This window comes from Rhinoderma darwinii, chromosome 2, assembly GCF_050947455.1.
Source record: "Rhinoderma darwinii isolate aRhiDar2 chromosome 2, aRhiDar2.hap1, whole genome shotgun sequence".
In the NCBI taxonomy this organism is placed as follows: Eukaryota; Metazoa; Chordata; class Amphibia; order Anura; family Rhinodermatidae; genus Rhinoderma; species Rhinoderma darwinii.
Window position 1 is genome coordinate 109,104,763 of NC_134688.1, and position 20,643 is coordinate 109,125,405.

Here is a 20,643-nt window from a genome sequence, read left to right on the forward strand (position 1 = left end):
GTAATCTGTGCGGGGTACATCAGGGTATAATAATGCAGTAAATAAATAATAATCCGCAGACATGCGGCCGGTGTCGCACTGATAAATGGTTAAATGGTGCCCGATCTTATCTGCTTTTGGAACACTCTGTACATTTTGCAGCGCCATATTCTGAGAGCCAGAACTGTTTTATTTTTTCTCCACCGGAGCTGTGTGAGGGTTTATTCTTTGGGGGACAATCTGTAGTTTTCATTGGTACCATTTTGGGGTACCAGAAATTTTTTTGACCACGTTTTATTCCATTTTTTGGCAAGCAAGGTGACCAAAAACCATCAATTCTGACAATGTTTTTTATTCTTTTTTTTTTTATGGCGTTCACCCTGGGCTATAAATTACCATTATATTTTATACTGCGGGTCAGTACGATTATGGCGATACCAGATGTATATAATTTTTTTATGTTTTGCAGAGTTTGTGCAATAAAATCACTTATTTATAAAATAAATTATTTTTTGTGTCACCATATTCTGAAAGCCATAACTTTTTTATTTTTCAGTAAAAAACGCGGTGTAAGGGCTTGTTTTTTGCGGGACGGGTTGTAGTTTGTATTGGTACCATTTTGGCGTACATGCGACTTTTTGATCACTTTTTATTGTATATTTTGGGAGGGTTAGTAACCAAAAAATGGTGGTTCGGGCACTGTTTTTCGTTTATTTTTTTCGCGGTGTTCACCGTGCGGGAAAAATAATATTACAGTTTTATAGTTGGGGTCGTTACGAACGCAGTGATACCAAATATGTGTACTTTTTTTAACGTGTTAATTTTTTCCCTATAATAAAAGACTTCTTATAGGGAAAAAAAGCATTCTTTGTTTATGTCACTTCTAACTTTTATTTTTACACTTTTTAAAAACATTTTTATTATCTTTTTTTTACTTGTCCCACTAGGGGACACTTAGACTTGCAGCTCTGATCGCTGCTGGAACACATTACACTACACACGTAGTGTAATGTGTTCTAACTGTCATTGTGATGTGACAGTCACACTGACAGGAAGCATCGGAGGACCGGCCGGAGGCTGAACCTCTGAGGCTTCCGTACATGGCAACCCGGAGGTCATTGTCTGGCCTCTGGTTGCCGTGAGAAGGATCGCCAGCCCCCGCAAATACATGTGTGGGGCTGCCGATCCGCTGTAAACCTCTTCAATGTGGTGATCGCAATCGACCACCGCATCGAAGGGGTTAATTGCCGATTTCAGCGGCGACAGGCCGCTCATCGGCAGCGGGGAGAGCAGGGCTGACACCCTGCACAGTTAACCACAGCTGCGGTGTAGCGCCGCGCGGCGGTTAACTGTCAAAGCACTGACGTTAGTGCACGTCAAGGTGCGCGAAGTTACTGCACACATTGAGGTGCATTAACGTCTAGGTGCGGGAAGGGGTTAAAAAGACTTAATAGTTCATGGGGTCCATCAAGATTTGTTGGTATTCTGTTAGGTTGTGATTACCCGTCGGGGTAAATATTATGCTCAAGAACCGCTCCACAAATCCGCACTGAAAACCTCATGTTACTGCCACACACTTCACTCATTGCAGTAAATTAAATCCGTGGTGAAATTTCGCTTAATTTCCTCTACAGATAAAACATGCTGCGGATATGAAAATCTGCAGCATGCCTATAATCCACAAAGTATTTTTGCACTTTGAGCGAATGAGATTTGTAAAAACCCCATTCGCTTACATCGTACTTTACTTTATTAAAACATGTAATGTGTGATATATAATGTGTCATGTGTGAATCCAATTGCGTGAGGATTTTACGCATCTGTTATGGGAAAAAATGCAATCATTCCAGCATCGCTGCCTGTGTAAAATGCCAGTGCTAAATGTTAGTTTGTTTTTTTTTCACTGAGGGGTTGTCCCATGAATAAGACCCCCTGCACATGGCCGAAGCCGTAATCACGGTCTGTGATTACGGGCACGGATGGCTGCTGACTGTCACCCGTGCTCCCATGATAAAGTATAAAGCACAGTCCGTAAATTCAAAGAATAGGACATGTCCTATTTTTTGCAGGTCATTTCTACGGCCTGGACCTCTTCCCGTAAATGTGCGGGAAGGTGTCCGTGTTCCATAGAAATGAATGGATCAGTATTTTGATCCACAATTACGGATCCGTAATTGCATCTCTCGCTTACGGTCGTGTGTATGGAACCTAAAATAACTTAAGTTTGTGTCGCTAGAAATATATATATTTTTTTTTTAGTTAAACAATTATTATTTAAGTGATTACACATTGTTTTAAATTTTTCACAAGTCAGGAAATATTATAAATTAGATTCTAATTTATAACCTTTCCATGTGCTGGGCACTAGAGGGAGCACTTCCCAAAATTGCAGCATGGTCAATGTGTTAAAGCAACCTCCTTGCTTTATGCTGCAAATTTGCGGTTGACACACTCTCTAGTGTCCTCACACAATCCCCCCTCCCTTATTCTAGCTAGTGCCAGGAGAAGCAGGGGCTTTGAATCGTCAAACCTCCTACACTGTGTGCCGCCATTTTCTGAGCGACTGCACAGTGTAGGAGGATTAGATACAGGGCTCAGCAGAAAGTATAACACAGAAACACACAAACGTAAAACACACATCACCTACACGAACATAACTTACCTGCTCCTACCGCCTCCACTCCTATTCCTTGCGCCTTCGCTTCCTTGAACATATGGCCGGAAGCCGCGGCCGGAAGTCGTCACCTTACTGTCTAGCCGCGGCTTCCGGTCCACATGAAAATGGCGCCGGATTTCGCTCTGCTAAAGACCTTCCTTTTGGTCTGTGTGAGAGGCGCACGCGCCGTTCCCACACAGACGGCGTACGCTGCAGTGAATGGAACGGCTCCCGTTCGCATTCTCTATGGGGTTGAATGTACCGTATTCCATCTCTGTATGTGTCGTTAATCGACACATACAGAGATGAAAAAAAAAATGGCAGCCCCCATAGTGAAGAAAAAGTAAGAACAAAGTAAAAATTACAACACAAAAACACAAAGAAATAAAATGTATTTTAACCCCTTCCCGCACCTTGACGTAACTGCACGTCCATGTGTGCAGTAAGTTTGCGCACCTCGACATGCAGTTACGTCAGTGCTTTAAAAGTTAACCGCCGCGCAGCGCTACACTGCAGCGGCGGATAACTGTGCATGGTGTTTGCCCTGCATTCCCCGTTGCCGATCAGCGGCCCATTACCGCTGATTTCGGCAGTTAACCCCTTTGATGCGGCGGTCGATTCCGATCGCCACATTTTAGGCGTTTAGCCGAGATCAGCATCCCCACGTGAAATCACGGGGGCTGGCGATGGTAACCATGGAAACCGGACGCCAGACAATGGCTTCCGGGCTGCCATGTACCGTAGCCTATGAGGACCAGCCGGAGGGTGGTCGTCGTAGGCTTCCTGTCAGTGTGACTGTCACGTCACAATGACAGTTGGAATGCATTACACTACGTAGGCAGTGTAATGTGTTCCAGCAGCGATCAGAGCTGCAAGTCTAAATGTCGCCTAGTGGGACAAGCAAAAAAAGTAAAAAAAAGAATAAAAATATTTAAAAAAAAAGTGTAAAAATAAAAGTTCTAAGTGATCTAAACAACTGTTTTTTTTCCTATAGAAAGTCTTTTTATTATAGGAAAAAAAATGAACACGTAAAAAAAAAAAGTACACATATTTTGTATCACCGCGTTCGTAACGACCCCAACTATAAAACTATAATATTATTTTTCCTGCATGGTGAACACCGCAAATAAAATAAACGAAAAACAATGCCAGAATCACTATTTTTTGGTCACCACCCCTCCCAAAATATACAATAAAAAGTGATCAAAAAGTCGCATGCACCCCAAAATAGTACCAATAAAAACTACATCCCGTCCCGCAAAAAACAGGCCCTTACACAGCTTTTTTGACTGAAAAATAAAAAAGTCAGGCTATGTTCACACGTAGTATTTTGCAGGAGGAATATCTGTCTCAAAATTCCGTTTGGAAGTTTGAGGCAGATTTTCCTCTCCCTGCACGCCGATTTTCGCGCTGTTTTTCGCCCGCGGCCATTGAGCGCCGCGGGCATAAAACACCGCAAAATACGCTTTCTCTGCCTCCCATTGAAGTCAATAGGAGGTCAGAGGCGTAAACACCCGAAGATCGGGCATGTCGCTGCTTTTTCCCGCGAGGCAGTTTTACTGCTCGCGGGAAAAAGACGCCGACGCCTCCCATTGAAATCAATGGGAGGCATTTTCAGGCCGTTTTTGCCGAGTTTTGCGACGTGGTTTCCGCGTTAAAAAACTCGGCAAAATACTCCGTGTGAACCAAGCCTTATGGCTCTCAGAATATGGTGACACAAAAAATAGTTTATTTTATAAATAAGTTCTTTTATTGCGCAAACTAGGGATGCACGGTGCATCGAAACTTCGATACTGTTTCGATACTGTGCATCCCTAAACGGTTCGATACCGCTATTTCCTGTATTTCGATACTGAGCTGCGCAGCCGCACAGCTCAGTATAGTAATGGTATGTGCACACACACACTAATTACGTCCGTAATTTACGGACGTATTTCGGCCGCAAGTACCGGACCGAACACAGTGCAGGGAGCCGGGCTCCTAGCATCATAGTTATATACGATGCTAGGAGTCCCTGCCTCTCTGCAGGACAACTGTCCCGTACTGTCATCATGTTTTCAGTACGGGACAGTAGTTCCACGGAGAGGCAGGGACTCCTAGCATCGTACATATGTATGATGCTAGGAGCCCGGCTCCCTGCACTGAGTTCGGTCCACTACTTCCGGCCGAAATACGTCCGTCAATTACGGACGTAATTAGTGTGTGTGCACATACCCTAACACATGAATGTATGGGAGCGCGGCTGCGGCTGTGGCTGTGTAATGCAGCCACAGGCCCGCTCCTGAGTCATGATAAGTGCGCGGGGTCAGGATGATGCGATGCGGCCAGCGCTGCACTAATGAGCGGCGGCACTGGAGACAGAACATGGCGGGGGCACTACAAAATACCCCCATGTTCTGTCTCCAGTGCCTGAACTGCCGCCCATTAGTGCAGCGCCGGCCGCACCTCCTCATGCTGACCGCGCGCGCACTTCCTCAGGAGCGGGGCAATGGCTGTATAACACAGCCGCAGCCACGCTCTATAACGGCGGAGATCAGAGAAACCTCTCATCTCCGCCGTTATTCCCCTGAATGCTGCGATCACAGCTGACTGCAGCATTCAGGGGAGAGTGAGAAGGGGATTGGATGCCCCTGGATCGCGTCACAGGGAATTCCTGTGACGCGATCGAGGGCCATACCATGTATGGGCAGACAGCCCAGGGTCTATTGACGGACCCCAGGACTGTCTTACCATATTTCCTGTTGTTAGGACATACCCAAGTATGTCCTAACAACTGCCTGTGTGCTATCTATCCACAGGCTAATGTACTGGCACATATCTGATATATGTCAGTACATTAAAGTTTAAAAATAAAGTAAAAACAAAGTATTGTTAAATGTAAAAAAAAAATACACATTCACCTTTTTTACAATAAACATAAAAATAAGTCTCAATACATAAAATATACACATTCAGTAATGGCGCGCACAACAATTTTTTTTGCATCATTTATGATGTTTACGCTGTAAAAAAATGAAATAAACACGGCTTTCATTCACTTATTAATCTGAGGCACGAGGTGCGATGAATTTAACCTCCATGTTCCTCACATTAATAGTAATTAACCCCATCATGTACCTCGCACATTAACCCATTATGACTGAGAAACATGATGGGATTAATTACTATTAATGTGAGGCGCGTTCAAAATTCATCACACGTCAGAAAACTGAAGAATTTTTTTTTTTTTATTACTGTTGGCAAAAGTATCGAAATTGGTATAGAAATCGCAATACTAAACGAAGTATCGGTATCGAAGTCCAAATTCTGGTATCGTGACATCCCTAGCGCAAACACTGCAAAATGTAAAAATAACGATATACATACGGTATCGCCGTAATGGTATCGACCCGTAGAACAAAATATAATGGTCATTTATAGCCCAGGGTGAATGCCGTAAAAAAGAAATAAAAAACATTGTCAGAATTGATGAATTTTTGGTCACCCGGCTTGCAGAAAAATGGAATAAAAAGTGATCAACAAAATCGCATGTAACCCAAAATGGTACCAATGAAAACTACAGATTGTCCCGCAAAAAATAAGCCCTCACACAGCTCCGAGGGTTCTGGCTCCCAGAATATAGCGATGCAAAATGTGCAGTGTTCCAAAAGCAGATAAGATCGGGCGCCGTTTAAGAGCGCGACACTGGCCACATATCTGCGGATTATTATTTATTTACCCCATTATTAAACCCTCTTATTATGCCCCGGATGTACTCTGCCCAGCCTACATGTACCCCCACATTATGAACTGAAATACCAGCAAAACGCCAGAGCTACTACCAAGCAAAATCTGTGCTCCAAAAGCCAAATGGCGCTCCCTCCCTTCTGAGTCCTACAGCGTGCCCAAACAGCCGTTTACGTCCACCGATATGGCATCGCCATTCCTGGGAGAACCAAAGGTTAATATTTTATTAGTGGTATTTGTGGCACAACATATAGTGCACTAAAATGGCACATCATATGATATTTGCTGCTTTGAGGCGACATCTACCTCATTTGACCTGCCTACAAGAAACACGCATGACACTGTGCGAAGCTTGAGTAAGCCCTGGGTACAGTGGGTGGGGCATGTTTCCCGCACTTCTTATTCTACAGGGGTGGCTGTCTTGGTGCATTCTGAGCTCCGATGGAAACTGCTACAGTCTAACATAGACTCTAATGGGAGATACATCTTCTTGCATGCGGCTATTGATGACTGTCCCTATGTGATATTGGGGGTGTACAATCCTCCGCCAGCCTCATTGGAGATATTTCAGGAGGCCGTGAGATTCGCGTCCTCATATCCAGGTTCCCGTATTGTCATGATGGGGGATTTTAACATGCTTATGGATCCTGGTATAGACCGTTTTCAGGGAAATGTGGGGCGAGGTTCTGGGGGCCCGTCTCAGCTAGGCCTACTTATGCTAGAGATGGGGTGGATTGATCTGTGGAGAGCAACTCACAAGGGTGTTAGAGAGTTTACGTGTCACACACCACAACATAATGCGCTTTCCAGAATAGATTATATTTTTGGTTCTCCCGCTGTCTTCCATGAAGTAGAATCTATTACACACTTATCGAGGGGGATTTTGGATCATAGCTCAGTATTGCTGACATTAAAGAGGCCACAGACGGGGGGTGGGTAAGATTCATCCCTTTTGGCTTCAGCTCGTCCAGCAAAACGATCGAATACCTGATCAATTGTCAATTTTTATAGAGGTTCATGCTCAAATGGGGGACTGCTCTTTGGTGTGGGATACACTCAAGGCCTATTTAAGGGGGTGTCTCCGGTCTTCCATATCATATGTTAAACGCGCATCGGCCCTTCAGGGGGAGGACTTAGCATGTAGGTGTTCGCAGGCGGAAGGGGCAGTTGTCTTGGATCCATCACCTTCTAATAGGAATGCATGGTTAGACCTAGGTAGACAGTACTTATAGGTCTTGATGGATAAAATATCACGTAGTTTATTTTTTAGCAAGCAATCGCATTTTGAGTTAGGTAATCATTCTGGTAAGATTCTTGCCCATATAGTGAGAAATTGCTCTAGATCTCCTCCTGTGCTGGGTATAGTTGGGCCCGACGATAGACTGTGCACCTCCCCGGGGGACATTCTTGCGCAATTCACACGATTTTATGATCAACTGTATTCTTCTCGGGTTGATTATGCTCTGGATGAGTTGGAGACGTATTTGGATGGAATTGCTTCCCCTACCTTGACATCTGAACAGGTGGCGATGTTGGATGCACCTTTTACTGTGGAGGAAATTTTGGCAGGGATGTCGTCTATGTCTAAGGGGAAGGCTTCAGGGCCGGACGAAATTCCCCTTGAAGTATATTTACAGTATGGGGAGTTGCTGGCTCCTCAATTGTTGGCCCTGTTTGAGCATAGTTATGGGAGTTATACTTTTCCGGATTCCATGTGTGACGCCACCATAATCGTATTGTTAAAACCAGAGAAAAACTCTGAAGAATGTGGTGCATATAGGCCGATTTCGCTGCTAACAGTAGATTACAAGATTTTGACCAAGATGCTAATCGGCTATGTACTGTGATTAAAGGAGGTTATTCATCCAGATCAGTGTGGTTTTATCCCGGGCAAGTCCACCTCGGAGAATATCTGATGGGTGCAGGTTGTGTCGCAGATTGGTTGGGGAGAGCAACCGGACTGGGCCTTTGCATCTCTGGATGCTGCCAAGGCTTTTGATTCGGTTGAATGGCCTTCTTTACTGGCAGTGCTGTGCAGGTTTGGATTTGGGGAGGGTTTCATTAAATGGATATCCTTGATGTATCGGTCTCCTAGGGCACAGGTGGTGGTGAACGGGGTACTGTTCCCTTCCTTCTGCCTCCTTAGGGGCACGAGGCAGGGGTGCCCCTTTCGCCACTTCTTTTTGCATTGGCCATTGAACCCAAGGCTATTCGGATTAGGCATGATCCCGCATATATGGGGATTAGAATAGGTTCCAGAGAGGACCGTATAGGGCTTTATGCAGACGACATGGCGTTATTCGGGGCTAATCCTAATACCACTCTTCCTAGGGCCATTTCCATTATCAATGAATTCGGGAGCTATTCTGGTTTATTCATTAACTGGCAAAAGTCGTATTTGATGCGTCTGAGGCGGGACGACTGTGGGTAGGGCACAGAGTTTTGTGGCTTAAGAGTAAACCCTGACTTCAAATACTTGGGAATTATTATTGCTAGGGACAGTTCTCGATCATATGTGCTAAATGTAGCACCCCTATTGAATTACCTTAGGGATAAACTGCAGGTGTGGAAAAGTCTGCCTTTGTCGGTGGCAGGCCGTATCAATATACTAAAGATGATTGTCTTAAATTTTTGTATGTTTTGGAACACATGGATGTGATAGTGCCTAAACGCTTTTTCAAAATAGTGAACTCGCTGTTTGCGCAGTTTGTGTGTGTGGGGGGGGGGGGGGAGATCTAAACTTAAACTTTCTACTCTTCAGAGACCTAAGGATGAGGCAGGGTCTGCCTTGCCGGATGTATTTTTATATTATTTGGCGGGTCAGCTCCGGTATCTGGTATCTTGGGTCCCCCCCCCCTGACTACTAATGCTGAGTGTCATTTGGCTCGTATCCTGGGATTGAAAATCCTATGGCCGGTATTGGAGCCGCATGACTTTAGACACCGTTCTCTGTTACCCTTGCATAGGTTGGCCAGACGTGTCTGGCAACAAGCTAAAGATCTACTGGGACTTGAGGGGGTGGTGGCAGAGAGTCAGATGTGGGATAATCCAAGCTTTTCTCATCTTTTTGGCTTATTGGGGAAGAATTATTGGAACTCTAGAGAAGTACATACCCTATCACAAATGCTTACAGTAGATAACTCTGTCATGTCGGTGAGTGAGATTCGAGCAGCTTTTAATATTTTAATATACCACCGGGGATGAGATATACGGTATACAACTTCACCATGCTCTGACTGCGCAATTTCCACCGAACTCCACCATCTTCTCTAGCTATGACTTGGTGGCACGTTTGGGTACCCACTCTACGAGTGGATTCGTATCTCCGATTTACTCTTTATTGGACGCCAAACTGCGACTTGAACCCCTAGCGGTTGAGGATAGATGGCGGGAAATTATTCCACAACTCACCGATGAGGATTGGAGGGAGGCTCAGAGGTCCCACTTGCTGTTTTCGCCTGCTGCTAATAATAAACTGGTACAACTATTTATCATACATCAATGTTATTTAACGCCCATAAGATTACACCGTATGGGACGGATGATGTCCTCACAATGCCAAAGGTGTGGGGAGGATAGGGCTGATTTTCTACATTTGATGTGGGGATGTCGGTGGATTCTCAGCTTTTGGGAGGAGGTAGTCGTATTATTAACTGCAGTAATGGGGAGGGCGGTACCTCGCAGGCCGGAGGTGTGTTTGCTGGGACTGATCTCTGAGGAGCAGTGGTCGGTACATGAGAGGATCTTTCTTAGGGAGTCACTCTTTATGGCAAGGAAGGCGGTGGCTATACGTTGGATGGCGGATAGGAAACTGACAGTGGCGTAAACTGATTCATGACATTCTTCCTTTTGAAAAAGTGGTGTATAAGCATCGGCGACGGCCGGTCTAAATTTGACCTGACTTGGGGTGGTTGGTGCTCATCGAATCTCACTCACTGCATGGTCCAAGGTTTAAATGATGCTTTGACACATGCTGGAGGATAGCGCATATCCATGTGGTCTTGTCTATGAGATGTTTGGTTCCTATCTGAGTGCTATTGAATGCAGGCATCTATATGTTTTATTCAACTGCGCATTTAATAATATTGTTTTGATTTATTTGGTATTGCGATTAAGTGGTCTGCGTACCACTGACAGGCCAAGTGTGTTCATGTATGTTCGATTGTTATCAATTCTTACTGTATTTGGACTGCTGGATGTATACTGTTATCCTGCTGTATATGAAAGTTTGACACTCAGTTTATTTTCAATAAAACGAGTTTAACCCCTTAGTGTCTACGCCTGTTTTGGCCTTGTGGACACAGCCGATTTTTGCAAATCTGACATTTGTTACATTATGTGGTAATAACTCCAGGTTTCTTTTGCCTATCCAAGCGATTCTTAGATTGTTTTCTCGTGACATGTTATACTTTATGATACTGAAAAAATTTGGTTGTTAAATTCAATATTTATTTGTAAAAAAAACACCAAAATTTAGAGAAAATTTGCAAAAATCTGCATTTTTCTAAATTGTAATGTATCTGCTTGTAAAACAGATAGATCGTAATACCACACAAAATATTTACTAGTTAACATTTCCTATGTCTACTTTGTTTGCATCGTTTTTTGAACGTCCTTTTTATTTTTCTAGGACGTTACAAGGCTTAGAACTTTAGCAGCAATTTCTCATATTTTCAAGAAAATTTCAAAAGGCTATTTTTTCAGGGACCAGTTCAGTTCTGAAGTGGCTTTGAGGGCTTTATATATTAGAAAGTCCCCATAAATCACCCCATTTTAAAAACTGTACACCTCAAAGTATTCAAAACAGCATTCAGAAATTATTTTAACCCTTTCGGCATTTCACAGGAAATAAAGCAAAGTAGAGGTGAAATGTACAAATTTTTTTTTTTTTTTACAAAATTAATTTGTAATACAGTTTTTTCTGTAACAGAAGGTTTTACGAGAGAAACGCAACTCAATACTTATTGCCCAGATTCTGCAGTTTTTAGAAATATCCCACATGGGGTCCTAGTGTGGTAATGGACTGAAAAACCGGCCTCAGAAGCAAAGGAGCACCTGGTGGATTTTGGGGCCTCTATTTTATTAGAATATATTTTAGGCACCATGTCAGGTTTGAAGAGGTCTTGTGGTGCCAAAACAGTGTAAACCCCCCAAAAGTGACCCTATTTTGGAAACAACACCCCAAGGAATTTTTCAAGAGGTATAGTTAGCATTTTTAGCCCACATGTTTTTTGCTAAATTTATTGGAACTGGTCTGTGAAAATGAAACATTTGTAAAGCAATGTCTCCCGATTACGGCAATACCCCATATGTGGTAATAAACTGCTGTTTGGACCCACGGCAGGGCTCAGAAGGGAACGAAAGCCATTTGGATTTTGGTGCGCAGATTTTGCTGGAATGGTTTTCGGTGCCATATCATGTTTGCAAAGCCCTGGAGGGACCATAACAGTGGAAACTCCCCAAAAGTGACCCCATTTTGGAAACTACACCCCTCAAGGAATTTTTCTAGGGGTATAGTTAGCATTTTGACCCTACATGGTTTTTGCTGAATTTATGGGAATTATGCTGTGAAATTTGAAAATCTAATTTTTTTTCTACTAAAATGTAGTTTTAGCTCAGATGTTTTCATTTTTACAATAGATAAAGGAGAAAAAACACCCCAATATTTGTAAAGCAAACTCTTCTGAGCACAGCAATACCCCATATGTGGTGATAAACTGCTGTTTGGACACCTTACGGAAGTTAGAAAGGACAGAGCGCCATTTGACTTTTGGAGGTCAAGTTTTGCTGGAATGGTTTGCCCCATGTCACATTTGCAAAGCCACTGAGGGGCCAAAATAGTGCAAACCCGGCAAAAGTGACCCCATTTGGAAAACTATACCCTTCGTGGAATTTATCTAGCGGTATAGTGAGCATTTTGACCCCACAGTTTTTTTTTGCTGAATTATTGGAATTATGCAGTGAAAATGAAAATCGACATTCTTTCCACTAAAATGTTGACTTTTTTTCATTTTCACAAGGAATAGAGGAGAAAAAGCGCCCCAACAATTGTAAAGCAATTTCTCCAGAGCCCAGCAATACACCACATGTGGTCATAAACTGCTGCTTGGATACACCGCAGGGCTCAGAAAGGCAGGAGTGCTACTTGGCATGTAGATTTTGGTTGATTGTTTTTTGGGCGCCATGTCGCATTTGCAGAGCCCCTGTGGTACCTGTACAGTAGAAACCCCTGAGAAGTGACTCCTTTTTGGAAACTATACCCCTCAGGGTAATCATCTAGGGGTGTACTGAGCATTTTTATCCCATAGGTGTTTCGTAGATTGTATTAGAATGAGGCAGTGAAAATGGGAAAAAAAAAAATTCCCCCAAAAATATGTAGTTTTGCACCCAATTTTTTTCCCACAAGGGGTAATAGGAGAAAAAACAGCACATAATTTGTTACCCAATTTCTCCCGAGTACGGTAATACCCCATGTGTGGCCCTAAACTGCTGTTTGGGCACATGGCAGAGCTCAAAATGGAAGGAGTGCCATTTATCTTTTAGAGCACAGATTTTGCTGGATTGGTGTATGGCCGCCATGTCGCATTTGCAGAGCTCCCTTAGGTACCAGAGTAGAGTGTAAAACCCTGAGAAGTGACCCCATTTTGTAAACTACACCCCTCAAGGCATTTATAATTTCCCTGGATGTATAACAGGGCTTAGGAGTGAAAGGCGCATGTGAGACCTATTTTGGTGATTTTCGCAGCATTAGCCCACAATGGCAGAGCTCTGGGGTCAAATAGTAAAACAAACCCCCAAGTAGTGACCCCCATTTTGGAAACTGCACCCCTGAAGGCATTTTATTAAGGGGTGTAGTGAGCATTTTGACCACACAGGTTTTTTTTTCTATTAGAAATGAATGCTCAGACGGTATAATCATGCGGTAAATAAATAATAATTCATAGATGTGTGGCCGGTGTTGCACTGATAAATGGCGCCAGATCTTATCCGCTTTTGGACACTGCACATTTTGCATCGCCATATTCTGAGAGCCAGAACGTCTCTCTTTTTTTTTTTTCTCCACCGCAGCTGTGTGAGTCTTATTTGTTGCGGGACAATCTATAGTTTTCATTGGTACAATTTTGGGGTACATGCGATTTTTTTTTTTTTTTTTTTTTTTTTTTGATCACTTTGTATTTAATTTTTTTGGCAAGCAAGGTGACCAAAAACCTGCAATTCTGATATTTTTTTATTTCTTTTTTTACGGCGTTCGCCATGCGCTATCAATGACAATTTTACTTAATTCTGCGGGTCGGTACGATTACGGCGATACCATATGTATATAGTTTCTCTTATGCTTTGCAGCGTCTGCACGATAAAATCACTTTTGTTTCAAATTTATTTTTTGTGTCGCCATATTCCGAGAGCCATAACTTTTTTATTTTTCCGTCAAAAAAGCTGTGGGAGGGCTTGTTTTTTGCGGGACGGGCTGCAGTTTTTAATGGTATAAGTTTGGGGTACATGCAACTTTTAGATCCCTTTTTTTTTATTCTGTTTTGCGAGAGGTTGTGACTAACAAACAGCGATTCTGGAATAGTTTTTTATTAAATTTTTTTACGGTGTTCACCGTACGGGTAAAATAGCGTGATATTTTTATAGTTTGGGTCGTTACGGACGCGGGGATACCCCATATGTGTACTTTTTTTATGTTTTTTGTTTTTTCCTATAATAAAAGACTTATTATAAGAAAAAAGGCTGTTAGTGTTTTGTAACATGAAACGTATTTTTTTTTACAACATTTTTATGAACTTGTTTTAACTTTTTTTGTGTCCCACTAGGGAACTTGAAGACATGAAGCCCTGATCGCTATTCTAATACACTGCACTACCTACATAGTGCAGTGTATTAGAGCTGTCAGCTATTCACGGACAGCAAGCCTATTAGGCTTCGCCTCCCGGCGAGGCCTAATTGGCTTCCGTACTAGGAAGCGATTGTTAGGCTATGGTGCCGATGGTTGTCATTAGCAACCATAGGGTGCGATCTAATCACTTAGATGCAGCGATAGCTGCATCTAAGGGGTTAATCGGCCGGATCGGAGCCTAGCTCCGGTCCTGGCCGCTAGAGCACGATGTCAGCTGACACCCGCGCCCGTGGCAACCATCGTAGTTGCCGACAGGGTACAAGACACTTCGATGCATCGATCGCGTTGATCGATGCATCGATCGCGTTGATCGATGCATCGATCGCGTTAATCGGCTGGATCGGAGCCTAGCTCCGGTCCTGGCCGTTGCAGAGGGGTGTCGGACAGCTGATTACCGGCGGTGATAGCGCTGGCTCAGCTTCTGAGCCAGCGTCAACAAATACACACGTCATGGAGCTGTGATTGGTCAGTCTGCTTTGACTGACCAATCACAGCGATCACCAGCAGGAGACCGCTGTGAATGGTCCCCTGCCGTCTTACTGTGCCGATCAACTGTCAAACAGTTGACGGCACAGTTCTGTCACCTTGTCCTTTGACAGGGTGACAGTTTTTAGCCAGGACGCACCGGTACACCCTGGTGCCTTAAAACACTGCAATACAGGACGTACCGGTGCGGTAAGGGGTTCAAAAACAAAACAAAGTAGCTCTGTAACCACCCACTTAGATGTACTTACATGTTGGATGAAGCTAATAGTGAGGTGCTAACGTTTCTTTTTAATTTTTAGGTGTAGAACACCATTATTCCTTAAAGTGGCAAGAAATTTATGAACTTGTACATGATGAACTGTGAATTATTAGCAACGTGTAGTGCCTTGGGGTACTTGGAGGGCGATACCTACCACAAGGAACCTGATTGCCTTGGTGAGTACATATTTTCTTTTAAATGTTTGTATAGCATTTGTAGTTACCATGATATGTATGTATGTTAATTGGTTATACGTTTTAACCTTAACCCATTCAGGACCAGACTAATTTTCGTTTTTATGCTATTGTTTTTTCCTCCCCGCCTTCGAAAGGTCATAACTTTTTTATTTATTTTTTTTCGTTGACACAGCCATGTGAGGGCTTTATTTTTACAGGACTATTTAATATTGTGTGATGTACTGGGAAGCTGGAAAAATAAAAATTCAGAACAGTAGTTCCTCCATTTTCTTATGGGTTTAATTTTTACAGTGTTCACTGTACTGTGAAAATGACGCATTATCTTTATTCTGTGGGTCAGTACGATCAAATTTATAACGTTTTTATAATGTTTCTGATCAAGCATTGCTGCTGCGTCCACGCTGTGCAGCACAGCAGAGACCCGGCGGCTATGGCAGAGCGGACGGCATAATAAAATACTTTTTCACTACGTGAATCTACAGATTAGTGACATGAAAGGGTTAAAACCGCCATGTTTGTCAAACCAGCACAGTCAAAATGTGTATCGTTATAAAACATCATGCGTGATGTACTTTTGAAGCTCAAATGAAGCAAGAAGATCCAAGACTTCTGTAGACTAAAGAACTGGTTCAGTCAGCCATCTATAGCTTTGTACACACGGACATCATGGATTCAATTTTTTAGGGGATCCATGATGATGGATCTAATTTGATTAGTTTTGCTACGAATCCTGACCAATCGTATTGGCTTATAGGTCTGTCATTTTAGCAACAGGTTTATATTTTTGTTTTGTTTTTTCTTGTTGAAAGGCCAGCAGACTTCTCTATTCTGCATGTCAGGTGTAACTAAAACTGAACCAAGGTGTCCGTGTGAACTAGGGCTGGGCGATTAATTAAATTAGTTTGATTCGCCATTTGGGCACCTACTGAGTCTGTTTTGTACAGAATCGTTAAATCTATTTCCCCGCGCCTCCCACGCTCTTTGCTCCCCTGGCATAGGTCACGTAGGCAGGTTAGCAGATGTTTCAGCTGGGCCATGATTCTCCAGGTTACGTTGTATGTAGGGTTGCACGATGCATTGAAATATCTATACTATTTAGATACTGTGCACCCTCAAACTGTTCAATACCGTTAATTCATGTATTTCGATACTAAGCTGTGCGGCTGCACAGCGTAGTATTTTAACACATGAATGTAGTTAGAGCAGGGCTGTGTCATACAGCAATTGCCCCCTCCTGACAAGTGTGTGTGTGCGCGCGCGTGCAATCAGCATGATGTGATGCGGCCGGCGCTGCTCTAATCAGCGCCGGCGCTAAAGACTGAGAACATGGCGGGTGCACTGCAAAGCACCCCCATGTTCTCTAGGGCCCACGCCACCTCTCATTCGTGCAGCGATGACCGCGCGCACACACACTTGTTAGGAGCAGGATAATGGCTGTATTACATAGCCACAGCCGCGCTCTAACGGTGGACATCAGAGAAATCTCTGTCGCTATTCCCTTGAATGCTGCAATCACAGCTGACAGCGGAATTCAAGGAGAAAATGAGAAGGGCGTCAATTATAACAGAAATCTGTCAACTCCTGGCAGGCAAAGATTTCATTCAGTGTCACACGGACAGCCGAAGATGCAACAAGGAGGTGTGTGCGTTTTTAATTTGTCGCATTTTACTACAGCTTGTTTTTTATTAAGACTGGTACAGTCTTAATACATCTTGCCCTATATGCATTGTATTACTTGGTGCTCTATAAAGGAGAAACCCTGGAGAGGAGCTGTGAATTTTACTAAAATAGCTGTAAAGGATCTGCTAGACACAGCTTCTGTGTCAATGCCCGTGGTTAGTCAGTCTGCACCTGCTCCCAAGTCTGATAGAGTGACTCCTTCTACCACTCAGGCTGGGAGGCTGAGGAGTGGGGGAGCCTATCACAGCCTGGCCAGACGGAGCTAGCTCCCGCACTCTGTCTATTTATACCTTCATTTCTTGCTTCTCCTTTGCCTGTGATTCTGCTTGTTTCCTGGCTCTGCTGCTGCTTGTACTATTGGCCTCTGCTTCATATTGACCCTGGCTTTACTGACTACTCTCTTGCTCTGCGTTTGGTACCTCGTACACTCCTGGTTTATCTCGGCTCGTTCACTACTCTTGTAGCTCACGGTGTTGCCGTGGGCATCTGCCCCTTTTTCCCTTAGCTTCTTTGTACCCTTGTCTGTCTGTCGTGCGCATAGTGAGAGTAGGGACCGTCGCCCAGTTGTACGCCGTCGCCTAGGACGGGCCTTTGCAAGTAGGCAGGGACTGAGTGGCGGGTAGATTAGGGCTCACCTGTCTTTCTCCCTACCCCGTCATTACAATAGCGTTATCAGCTTTGCTTATAACTCACATCCTGCAATGATACAACATATGTGGTATAAGTAATTCAGTATATTATGTTTTATCTGTTATTCAATATAATTTATTTACCCTCTGTTGTGCTTAGTTTTTGCCTTGTGCAATATCATCAATTTATATTCTAAATGGCAAGATTTAATTTTTTGGTGGTGTAAATTTTTTTTTTTTAAATGTTGACATGTTAAAGGGGGTCTGTCAGTGGATTTTACATTAATAAATGGCTGTCACAGCTAAGTAGCTGTCATGTAACAGGTTAGGTATCAAGTGAAATATGTAAGGATGCACTCCAAAATGAATTGTGGTGGTGCTATACAGGTTCGGGTTTGGAAACCCACACTATAAGTCAATAGAAAAACCCAAAGCACTCTATGAACACTTGAGATATTGATTTTCAAAATTGCTTTATTTTATTCCAAATAATGTTTTTTTGAACAACAGATTCTGTAGATGTTTCGGGCCTATAAAAGGCCTTTATCATAATCGCTGTATATAGTATGAACGGAGATTGATGTAATGGCGTCTGCCAGACGCTCCAAGGGGATTCATCTCTTGTTCAAAAAACCATTATTTGGAATAAAATAAAGCAATTTTGAAAATCAATATCAAGTGTTCATAGAGTGCTTTGGGTTTTTCTATATAACAGATCTATTGACGGAGACCCCTTTTAAGGCTTTTCCTAGTCGCTGTTGAAAATAAATGTCACTTATTGACCTAAATGAGAAAAAAAGAGAATAATTTAATAGCTACTTTTCTTATTTCTATTCTAGAGAGTGTGAAAGACTTAATCCGTTACCTCCGTCACGAGGATGAAACTAGAGATATTCGACAACAACTGGGTGCAGCCCAAATCCTGCAAAATGATCTTGTACCTTTAGTTGTTCAGCACCACAATGATAAGCAACTCTTTGATGCTGTCATCAGGTAACTAGTGTATTAAGGTTGACATGGATGCACAGTTGCTGATGGCAGATGTTTAATAACCTGACCACACCTTTTTACAGGTTAATGGTAAACTTAACCCAGCCAGCGCTTCTGTGCTTTGGGAAAGTTCCACAAGACCCCACTTTCCGCCACCATTTTCTGCAGGTTGTGTCCTTCCTACAGGCTTATAAAGAGGTGAGGTTACGTTTCTTTACTTTCACAAATTTTTATTAAGGGTTCTATAGCGTTTACAATAAAGGGAATCAAATATCGAATAATAAACTAAAGTGTTCAGAGTCTGGTCATTTATGAATAGTTCGAATATTTTTTGGAGTTTACGAGAGAGATTGGCCCGTATTGAAGTCCGTATACCGGAGCCGCTGGCTGATGGGCAGACTCTAATAAGTGCTTGGAGTCCAAACCTATCCCATAATAGATAGAGAATGGGAGAATTTTGGGGCATAAGATGGTTGTCTGTTTCTTAGGTGCAGACCAAGGTAGAAGGTCCAGTGGATAATTAGGACACACTTTGGCTTCTATGTCAATACATTGAAGAACCTCAATTCTTGGGTTGACTTGCGAAAGTTGCCTGAGAGTATTTTATAATTTGGGGCGTTCCCAAGCATCCCTGATGACACAAAACATACAATGTTGTGGCCCCAACACACCTCCCCTACGAGCCCCATACAAAATGTAGCAGGTCCCTTTGAATCTGCTTCATAGTGACAAGTAATCGAGTATAAAATATTTATTTAAACGGAGGCGATTCTCCCTTACCATAAAACAGAAATACTAGACCACCTCTGCTGCTCCCCATGGATCGTCTTCCGTATAGTAGGATTATTAGCACTGTAAAAGTAGGATATAGAGGGAGTTAATACTATTGCCAAATATTAGAACTTATTTTGATTCTATCTGGAATCGAAATTCTGTTGCAGTAGTCTAACTATAGTTTTAGGTAAATAAATGTTAATGGTCTCAGATTTTGCAGAGTTTAAAGGGGTTGTCAAGGTTTTTATATTTATGGCCTAGGTCAAAAGCTTTGACCGCATCAAGCAAAACCACAGCCCGACCGCCCACCTCTTCCGGCTGGCGCTGCAAACTCCAATATAATCTACGCAAATTCCAAAAGGTGGTCCTACCAGGCATAAAGCCTATCTGATCGGGGAAATCAATGGCTGGGGTTCACGGTTCAATCTATCAGCCAATAAACTTATAATCGGCATTGAGAAGTGATATGGGCCTATAAGAACTCACATCCAAAGGATCTTTATTTGGCTTAAGAATCAAGATGATCAATGCCTCCTTCATTCTATCTGGTAATTCACCACGATCAAACAAGCGAGCACAAATATCCACCAGTATTGGAAACAAGACTTCTGAAAACTGGAGTAGAACCTCTATCGGTAGGCCATCTGGTCCAGGGGCCTTTTTTCTTGCCATTCTCCCCACAACTCTCTATCTCCTCAATATCTATCTGGGTCTCCAAACGTTGTACCTGCTCCACACTCCGTTTGGTAAGTGCAATTCGCTCAAAAAATGTAACACAATCCTCCATAGTTTTTTCATTGATTCAGAGGTATAAACTTCACTATAATAATTGACAAATTCTTTCATCATTTCCTCAGTGTAACGCGTAATTGAGCCATCTACCCTACTAATTGCCTCCAACGATGAATTACCCGAATTCCCAAGGGCCATCCATTTTGGAGATGTAACCCCAACCTGAAAACTGATTAGCTTATTACATAATTTATAACATTTTATATATATATATATATATATGTATGTATGTGTGTGTGTGTGTATATATATATATATCTCCAGAGCATATATCTATAGCACAAGACAAAATAATTATATTCACAAAACCAATATTGTCTAATGAACTAATCAATAATAAATAACTAAAAAAATATATTGAAAAACTATACTTTTAGTCCCCTATCTGAGGACAAAATTACCCCCCTACAATTATTAGACAGACATAGTACAAAAACAATTAAAAAACATAAGTAAAAACGGTCCCAGGTGAATACAGGTCACACCAAACAGGATTTAGGCCACAGTCACTATTGTAATGTTAAATAAGCATATCAAAGGCAGGGATAACCTATGATTCTCCTCCCCATTGTACC

General features: G+C 42.7%; 1 protein-coding gene across 1 annotated transcript in view; it reads left to right on the forward strand.

Annotated features, from left to right (window-relative positions):
• The window catches only part of TIMELESS (timeless circadian regulator), a 166,989-nt gene that overhangs the window by 11,097 nt on the left and 135,249 nt on the right, over positions 1-20,643 (forward strand). Inside the window, exons 2-4 of the mRNA XM_075852095.1 lie at positions 15,047-15,182; positions 18,352-18,505; positions 18,586-18,700. Coding sequence (XP_075708210.1) covers positions 15,086-15,182; positions 18,352-18,505; positions 18,586-18,700 — 366 coding nt within the window. The 5' untranslated portion in view covers positions 15,047-15,085. The remainder of the gene's footprint in view (positions 1-15,046; positions 15,183-18,351; positions 18,506-18,585; positions 18,701-20,643) is intronic.